Source organism: Athene cunicularia (assembly GCF_003259725.1).
Source record: "Athene cunicularia isolate RWA chromosome 1 unlocalized genomic scaffold, athCun1 chr1_part1, whole genome shotgun sequence".
NCBI classification, from domain to species: domain Eukaryota; kingdom Metazoa; phylum Chordata; class Aves; order Strigiformes; family Strigidae; genus Athene; species Athene cunicularia.
This window is the reverse complement of record NW_020799091.1, coordinates 1135645-1145019: the sequence shown is the minus strand read 5'-3', so window position 1 is coordinate 1145019 and position 9375 is coordinate 1135645. Positions and strand designations below refer to the sequence as shown.

General features: G+C 50.3%; 1 protein-coding gene across 2 annotated transcripts; it reads left to right on the top strand.

Annotated features, from left to right (window-relative positions):
* The first annotated feature begins 2396 nt into the window (after positions 1-2396).
* On the top strand, positions 2397-6571 carry SERPINH1 (serpin family H member 1). 2 transcript variants are annotated; one of them, XM_026852893.1, is made up of 5 exons: positions 2397-3035; positions 3213-3311; positions 3709-3941; positions 4114-4420; positions 6110-6571. In XM_026852893.1, exons 1-4 carry the CDS (start codon positions 2453-2455, stop codon positions 4414-4416), a joined length of 1218 nt encoding a protein of 405 aa, XP_026708694.1. In that variant the 5' UTR covers positions 2397-2452; the 3' UTR covers positions 4417-4420; positions 6110-6571. The 2 variants fall into 2 exon arrangements, with proteins under 2 accessions (XP_026708694.1, XP_026708685.1); XM_026852884.1 differs by having other exon boundaries at positions 4114-6571.
* The last annotated feature ends 2804 nt before the right edge of the window (positions 6572-9375 follow it).

Below are 9375 nucleotides of genomic sequence, written 5' to 3'. Positions count from 1 at the left end.
GTGCATGGGGGGGGGGAGTGGATGGTTGCTTTGGGGTGTTGAAGCGGGGGATATGGGTAGGGTACAGGCTGCCCCACAAGCCGGCTGTGTTTTTTTGAGAAAAGACATTGAAAGATCCACCACCCCACCCCCCTCCACTCCAGTTTGCTAGAGATGGTTGCGGTGAAGCTGCACCCTGGTTTTGCACTTTCAGGGGGTAAAGAAAGAGAAGAAAGGGTTAAGGGAAGCACCGACTTGTTCAAAATGGTCCTGGAGCAGCTCTGGCTGGGAGAAAACCTCCAGCCCCTGCTCCTGCTCAGCCTGGGAGCCTCCGGGACCCTGGGCACCAGCCCAGCACAGGAGGGCGAGCTCTGGTTCCAGCCTCCCTGCGTCCAGACGGACTAACCCTAAGCCTTCCGCCTGCCCTAACAAAGCCTCGCATCCCTCTGCTGCCGTGGAAGTGGCCTTTTGCTTGTGGCCTTTTGCTTGCGTGCCTCTGTCCCGTGGCTTTGCCCTGGGTCAGGGGAGAAATACGGTCCACAAAGGCGTGCGTGGGCCGTCGGGGGTGGTGGCACCTCCAAATCCCACCGGGGGTCCCCGACAGCCCCGAGGAGGTCTGCAAAATGCCACGTTGGCGTGGGGCGTCCCCTTGCAGGGCTGAGCCATACAAACGCAAGAGAGGATGATGACGGGCTGCGCATCCCCCCCAGATTCCCTCTATTTCCCACCCCGGGTTGTGAATTCACCGATAATCTCAGTCGTAATCCAAGGATGGGCAAAATTTCTCTCGTCTCGCCACCGCGGGCTGCGTCACTCATCACAGACCCAGCACACCCGGGCAAATTTCTCGCCAGTCTCTGAAGTAATGAACTTCTTTTAAGCTGAGGATGTAAGCGGCGTGGGCCCGCCCGTTGCTCACAAGAGAACTACTCCATGTATCTCTTTTCTTTCAGAATGAAAAAGGCAAACGTTGACCTCACTATGAAACAGTTTCAAGGTATCTTTAGAAATAAAAGGGAAGAAAAAAAGAAGAAAAAAAAAAAAAAAAAGAAAAAAATCCCTCAGATTGTAAATGCTTGCTGCACCCGATGCTGTCTGCACCTTCAAAAGTGCGTCAAGGGCGGTTTTTGAGCCTGTTTGCACGAATCTTTGCTCTTAGGTAGCCAGGATGGCTCTTCCCTCCAAAAGGGAGGTTTGTTCCCAAAAGGATTTTAGGATACTGATTCCCCCCCTCTCCGAGGCTACGTAATTCCCACTCTGGCAAAGGGTCCTTGGTGCAGCTGCGCACTCTCTTTGCTTCATGGCTAGTGCGTGTTTCCTTCCATATGTAATCCCAGCGGGCCCTTCGCTTCCAGCCCTGTTTGCTTTAACCCTGAAGCTGCCCCGTCGCAGCCCTTTCTTGTCTCCGCATGCAAGGAGCAGCCCTCTGAGGCTGGCCAGGAGCAGGGTGGGAGGAGAGGACCAAGGAATGAAAACTTCAGTGTAGCCTTGGGCATGATGCAGCCTGTCGAGGAAAAAACTTTGGGCGTGAAGGTGGAATTTAAGCCCTGAGGATCTGCCGTCAGGAAGGCTTGCTGGGAGCAGCGTGAAGCCGGGAGGGAGGGAAGGTCTGGGGACAGGTTACAGCCTCACAGACAGGTAGGATGAGCTCCACAGAGCTTTCGGACACGGCATTTAGGACTGGTCAGTCTGCAGATTTTTTGAAGCTCAGAGCCCTCACCGGGGATGGGTGCACCTACGTTGTGGTGAGATGCACCTACCTAATGCATGAATGGATTGGGAAGGGGCTCTGCTGGGGGGGAAGGAGGGGTCCACCACCTTCCTCTGCCCTAGCACCTCCTTGGCAGGGCTGTACAGGCAAAACTAAGTCAGACAGAGCTGACCAGTGTTGGATCTTCTCGAGGGACCCCCCCCGGCTTAGCTTGGTGGAAGCTCATGTGCTCCATCTAGTGTCTAGAAAGCTGAGCCTTGGGGTACGGAGCTGGGGTCCCCAGAGGACAATCCCTTGCTGTACCCTGACCACGATAGCTCCTGGATGGATGGGCAGCACAAACATCCCACTTCTAGCTTATCCTGGCCAGGGCAGGGGTTTGACCTGCTACACTGGAGACAGAAATATCTGTTGCTTCCATTCCCTGGCCTTTCCTTAAATCATTTACTGTACATGAACATATGGTAAATTTGCTTAAAAATGAAGCTTTCATCCAAAATACATAGGCTCTGCATGCCAGAGTCCAGCCTGGACTTTTGAAGGTTAATTCTTGCTCAGGGGAAAGCCCAGTGTGGGCTTGGGATCATTGCACCCAAAGTGAAGCATTGATGCAGATGCTCTGGCTATCACTCGAGCCTAGGAGTGGGTTTCACTGGAAGAGCCCCCGGGGTCTCAGAATCTTCCAGGAAGGGCTTGAATCATGCTGATGGTGAGCTTTTCTTGTCCAGCAGGTCCTCGGAGTTGTTGGGTGCTGCTGAAGCCATGTGGATTACTGTGGTGCTTGCTCTCTGTGGCCTCGCTGCGGCCGTGCCCTCGGAGGACAGGAAGCTGAGCGACAAGGCAACGACGCTGGCTGACCGCAGCACGACGCTGGCCTTCAACCTCTACCATGCCATGGCGAAAGACAAGAACATGGAGAACATCCTGCTGTCCCCCGTGGTCGTGGCATCCTCCCTCGGCCTCGTGTCCCTCGGAGGCAAGGCCACAACTGCCTCCCAAGCCAAGGCAGTGCTCAGCGCAGACAAACTGAACGACGACTACATGCACAGTGGGTTGTCCGAGCTCCTGAACGAGGTCAGCAACAGCACAGCCCGCAATGTCACCTGGAAGATCGGCAACCGCTTGTATGGCCCTGCCTCCATCAACTTCGCCGATGACTTTGTGAAGAACAGCAAGAAACACTACAACTACGAGCACTCCAAGATCAACTTCCGAGACAAGAGGAGCGCCCTGAAATCCATTAACGAGTGGGCAGCCCAGACCACGGATGGGAAACTTCCAGAGGTCACGAAAGATGTTGAGAAAACCGATGGGGCCCTCATTGTCAATGCCATGTTCTTCAAGCGTAAGTTCCATCTTCAGTTCTTGATAGGAGTGACCCAAAACCTAGCCTGAGCCCATACACGGCAGCCCAAATGCAAACAAGTCCTAGGTCTGCTGAAGGCATGTTTTTTTTCAGAACTGTGCATGAAATTACCAACCCATTCCCTTTTCTTACAAGCTGAATTTCTCCCTCCTGCAGCTCACTGGGATGAGAAGTTCCATCATAAGATGGTGGACAACCGTGGCTTCATGGTGACCCGTTCCTACACTGTGGGTGTTCCCATGATGCATCGCACAGGTAAGTTGCAAACTGCCTGCCCCATGTCAAGACCAACTGCAGTTATGTTCACTGCTGCTCTGTCACCCAGTTTTCCACCAGCTGCTTCCAAGATTGTTTTGCCTCACAGTCATGAGTGCAAGAGGACAAAGCAGGGTGCGCTTGTTCTGCTGATTCAGTCTCTCTGTGAGCAGAGGGAATCCATGTTTACTGTTGGGTGCTTAGCTGTCAGGAATAAATCCAAGCTCATCATGCATGGGAGAGCCACAGATTTGAGTTGTTGCCAACTCCAATAATGCTGGGCCAGTTCCCAAAACTGTTCAGCTAGTCAGGGAAAGTCCAGGGTGAATTCATAACAAGGTTGTGGGTAGCTTTGCCTCTGTTCTACATCTCACCGTTTCCTGCTTCTGATTCCTAGGTCTCTACAATTACTATGATGATGAGACAGAGAAGCTCCAGGTGGTAGAGATGCCACTTGCTCACAAGCTCTCCAGCATGATCTTTATCATGCCAAACCACGTGGAGCCTCTGGAGAGGATTGAGAAACTGCTGAACAGGGAGCAGCTAAAGGCCTGGGCTGGCAAGATGAAGAAGAGATCCGTGGCCATCTCGCTGCCTAAAGTCGTCCTGGAAGTCAGCCACGACCTTCAGGTAAAAGAGATCCTTAAAGAAAACAGTTGGGCCTTACAGTTCTTTGGAGTGGGAGAGAAGATAGTGGGTTGATGGGTTACATGTGCCTGTCATCCTTTTTCCAGTGGCTAGTCTGGAAAGGATCCCACTGTGTCATCTCTGGGAGGGTTGCTGACCTCTTTTCTCCTCCTAGAAACACTTGGCTGATCTGGGCCTGACAGAAGCCATTGACAAAACCAAGGCTGATTTGTCAAAGATCTCTGGCAAGAAAGACCTTTACCTGTCCAACGTCTTCCACGCTGCTGCTCTTGAATGGGACACGGAAGGGAACCCCTACGATGCTGACATCTACGGCCGAGAGGAGATGAGGAACCCCAAGCTCTTCTATGCTGACCACCCCTTCATCTTCATGATCAAGGACACTAAAACCAACTCCATTCTCTTCATTGGCAGGCTCGTGAGGCCCAAAGGCGACAAGATGCGTGATGAGTTGTAGTTAGGTTGGTTTTTTGTTGTTGTTTTGTTTTTTTTTTTTTCCCAGAGCTTTGGTTTGTGTGTGTTTTTAGTGGGGGATTTCAAAAAAGGGGAAACACTATTTTGTATCCTTCTCGAACTATGGGTGCTATTCAGACCAGGGTGCATTGTGATGAGAAACCAGCGTACACTTTACCTCACCCCAAAATACTTATTGCACAAACCCACCTCCAGAGAGGAACAGGGGAGCCTGGCACAAAAGAGGGTCACCGGGAGTGGAAGGGAACTGGCATGCACTGCCTCAGCTATCAGCATCCTCAGCTCATATGTTCAGGCTGATGCCTCACTCTTCCCTGCACTAGTTAAGCCTCCTGCTAAGTAAGTGCCTTGCTGCTACCATCAGCCCTGCAAAGAAAAGCACAAGCTCTCCACCCTTCCATCTCAAATGCTTCTGCACGTTTAGCTTGGCCACTTTTCTCCCACTTTGATGCTCTGTGGCATCACACCTGAGCTGCTCTGGTTGCTTTGCAGTTGTTTCTTGCTTCTCTCTTCTCTCTCCAGTGGTATCTAACAGAGCACAAAGGGCCAGTTCTGCAGTCCAGCCCCCTCTGTGGCTCTGGGAGCAGAGTAGGACTGTGACAGCACGTAAGAACAAAGATTGTATGGAGTTGTGCCCTCCTGTCCCACCTAACCCTGCTCTGGATAACTGTTAGATGCTTCAACCACAGCAGGTCACCAGCTCCTCAGCTACAACACTCACTAGAAAGCCAAGCGCAGCTTTGCTCAACACTTCAAAGAAAAGTAAGTGCCTTAGGGGTGTCGGCAGAGAGGCCAAAGAGCAGATGGGCTTCTAGGAAGATAAACCTGAGGTCCCTTAACACTCTGGTGTGACAGAAATGGCTGTGCTCTACCCCTCTGGGGAGCATGAAGGGGGCTCTCAGGCCAACATCTGGAATTACAACACCCTGTACCAGGCAAACAGAGGAATTCCACTTCTCTCCGTGCTTCTGCATCAGCACACAGGGCTGGGAAAGAGCTCCCACTGTGAAGGTTCTCCCAGTTAGGACCAGGGCTGGTCCCTATCAGCTCCTGGAGCCACCCAAGGGACCCTTCCTGGTTTCAGACAGGGATCAAATTCACTTCTACTTTCTTTAAATAAAAAGCTTTAAAGCTGCCATTACCTGACTTCCTAATGACCCTCTTCTGAAGCTCCTCTCCTCCATGATACTCTAGCTCCCCGTTGGCTGACCTGGATAAGGGCACGCTGAAAACCAAATGTATTTATAGTTATACTCGTATTTATGTCTGATAATTAGCAAGTTTCACAGCCTGCTCCAGCCTACACTTGGAGGCTATTCCTATCTTCTCTTGAAGGGATACCATCAGGTTAATACTGTTTAAAGAAGTAACCGATATGATCCCATGAGCATTGAAGCATGTGTCAGGTAAGCCTTGCTACGCACTGAGACACTGCAAAGCAAGTAGGGATAACTGAAATAGCCGAAATCTCTGCACCGCAATCTAAGCACCAGTTATTTGAAAGCAGCGAGGGCAGTTGGCTGCATTCTTTTTGGGTTTTATTTCCCTGCCAATGCGCTTCACTGTCAGGTTGCTACGCAGAAGCCCAATGCTGCATTTTCTCAGACCACACACAGGACTATTTTCCACTTATTTATTAAGTTAGTACAGAGTCACTTATTGGGGGTTTCCTACAGGCAAAACTACAGCAGTTTGTGCCCCCAAGTTTGACCTTACTGTGCCTTCTCCAGGTTTATCAAGGCTACACAACTGCAGAGAAGCTCATCTGCCCTAATTCCTATCCAAGCCAGCCGGAATGGGAGATTCTTGCCCTTCAGCCTCTTCCCAGATCATATTCCCAGGTGCTTTCCCCATTGTGTTGGGAGGTAGGAGGCAATCCGCAAGGATGTACCCAAAAAGCCTAAAGCCCAGGCTTAGCTAGGCACTACCCAGTGATCAGCGCACTGAAACCCACACGCTGTAGCACACGATGGAGGAGAGGGGGGTGGGTAAAAGGGGTGGGCAAGGCAAGAACACACTGTGGGATCTTGTGAATAATTTGCATCATCTGGATGCAGGCGTCTGATGGCTTTTATTGTCTGTTCTCGTACCACACAATGACAGTTGTATAATTTTGCAATAAAACTTTTTTCAGTGAACTTCTGGCAGCCACAGTCACTTGGAGGGTTTGGGAGTTTAAAGACATTCCTTGCCATCCTTAAATCCGTAACATCCTTAAAACATCTTTCTTAATCTGGCATCTATGCACCAAAATTACACTTAATACACAACAATACATGAATTCTCATGACATCACATCATGGGAAAGGAACGCTATTAGCATGTTGGCTTTTCATTTTAACATTTTGCTCCTGAAACTGGAAGTATCCAGCAAGTAAGAGGACCTACTGCCCTGCCATTTAACGGAGCAGCAGATGGCTCAGTTAAAAAGAAAATATGGCAGCGTAGGAATAAAACTGAGCTGTTAGCCACAGGGACCAACCTTCCTGACCCTACAATCCAAAGCTTCTCTAGCTGGCATCCAATCGAAGGAAATAAGAGGAAAAAGAACTGTGAGAACCTGTACCGTGTCTGTGGGCATAGCTACATCTTGGAAATTGCAGCAGCATCAGACCTTCCTGTCCTTCCAGTGCTGGAAGGGGACTGACCTGTTGTCCATTCAAGCAGGCAGCCTTCTGCCACTCAGTCACGAGCAAAACTAATGCCACAGACATGTCCCCTTTTCCCAGTGCTAAAATCGCACAGGTCTGGGATGGGCAGGCTCACACATTGGTGTGGAGCTCTTCAATGACTGAGAAAGCACCGGGTGCTTGGTGGGAGCAGCTTTTCACCGCACAGAATTACAGGAGCCATTTCCAGCGCCAACCACAACAGCCCAGGAACCACCAACCTGAAACGTCAATATTGCAAGGAACTCAAAAGCTTTCTAGAGCTCCTGAGCTCATCCTACACCCGCAGCTTGTCCTGCAAACAGCTTTAAATACTCGTGGTTTTCATCCTAGGGAAGGCAGCACCCTCAAGATGCAGGGAACTGAACAGGCTCCCTGCCCCTCCTTTAGCAGCATCCTCAAACAGCTCACAGGGGTGATACACGCCAGCCAATGCATGCTAGAAAGGTAACACACCAGCCTCGACCCTTGTGGGATAATCACAGACTGGTTTCGGTTGGAAGGGAACCTAAAGATCATCCAGTGCCACCCCTCTGCCATGGGCAGGGCCACCTTCCACCAGCCCAGGTTGCCCAAAGCCCCGTCCAACCTGGCCTTGAACCCTTCCAGGGAGGAGGCAGCCACAGCTTCTCTGGGCAACCTGTGCCAGGGCCTCACCCCCCTCACAGGGAACAATTTCTGCCTTAGATCTCATCTAAATCTGCCCTCTGTCAGTTTAGAACTTTCACCACTCATGCTATCCCTACACCCCCTGATGACAAGTCCCTCCCCCTGTTCCTGCAGCCCCTTCGAGCCCTGGGAGGCCGCTCTAAGGTCTCCCCAGAGCCTTCTCTTCTCCAGCTGAACCCCCCAACTCTCTCAGCCTGTCCTCACAGGGGGTGCTCCAGCCCCCCAAGCATCTCCGTGGCCTCCTCTGGCCCCGCTGGAGCAGGTCCGTGTCCTTTCAGTGCTGAGCACCGTGTGTGGGGTCTCACCAGGGTGGTAATCCTTGATGTTGTCAACTTTTCACAGGATGGATCTAGCAAGCAGAGAGGTACAGCAGTACCACTCTCACACTACTTGCACATCACTTCATTTTACACACGAGCAACTAAACATCTCCAATCAGTGCTGCGAGATTAACAGGCTGATGGACCAGGCTGGAGGGCTTTAAACCAGAAATAAACTGGGCGATCTCCAGGAAAGCCAGCCCTCACTGAAGGACTGCAGGAGAAACGTCTAGCTGACCACCATCGAGCACATTTAAGAATTCAGACACAACATCCTTGCACTATGTGTCACTCTTCTGTTGCTTCAGGCCTTCCAGCTTTCACACATTTCCTTCTCTTATAAAGTGACAAGGCTGGTCTGTCACTTTTTTTTTGAATTTTTTTCCAAATTCAAATTCATATTTTGAAAAATAAAAACAGTTACTACTTACTCTACCACTTAACACATAGTTAACTTTCTTTAAAGCTTTCCACTGTACAATGTGCACAGAAACCTGCGATCAGACTCCTCCTCTGACACCCTGAGAAGACACATCTGTTTCTTACAGACTTAACTGGGTTCCCAGCCCTGCCAGAGAAACTGGGAACAGAAAGGCTGAGGCTCACACATCCACACACGCTGCCAGACAGACCAGTTCCTGACACCACCAGTTTGAAATTCCAGTTCCTAAGTTGCCTGCCCAAGCTCCTGCGGAGAAGCCTCACGAGAACCAAAATCAGGATATAAAAGCTATTCCTAAGCAGCAAATTTTACAGCTATGTACAATTTTTGTTAATGTAACAAACAGGTTCTGAATTTCTCAAAATCTGAACAGAACAAAGCCTTGTTCCTGTGCACAACATGGTGTGCCTAACAGCCTCTTCCCACTACTGCACCAGACACTGAAAACCACACTGGGAAGGGAGCTGACAGAACTAGAATCTCTGCCTGAAACTTAACCAAATGCTCAATCTCACTGCTTCAGGTACAGGGCTTTAGCTAGACCACAGCAGGCAAGAACAGCAGCAAAAGTAACTCATACAGCAACAGAATGCAAGTGAAAACACATCCCTGCCTACAGACAAGTATTTCAGTAGCATAAATAGCCCTGCCAACTATTAACAACTTTCAGGATCTACTTATGTTATCCTACAGCTCATTAAAGCCAGTTATTAATACAGTGACAAATTAATGGTCTCAAGCCTCAAAGGAAGACAAGTTTTTTTTTCACCAATTGCTTAAATATTTCCATCTCAAAACTCAGGTGGTTTGAAATCCAGAGTGTACTCCCCCCCCCCCCCCCC

Bases quoted from the DNA above. Each gene is read 5' to 3' on its own strand.
- SERPINH1 (XM_026852893.1), top strand. From the start codon at position 2,453: ATGTGGATTACTGTGGTGCTTGCTCTCTGTGGCCTCGCTGCGGCCGTG. The intron at 3,312-3,708 runs GTAAGTTGCAAA...TCTGATTCCTAG, and splicing joins TCCCATGATGCATCGCACAG to GTCTCTACAATTACTATGAT. The intron at 3,942-4,113 runs GTAAAAGAGATC...TTCTCCTCCTAG, and splicing joins AAGTCAGCCACGACCTTCAG to AAACACTTGGCTGATCTGGG.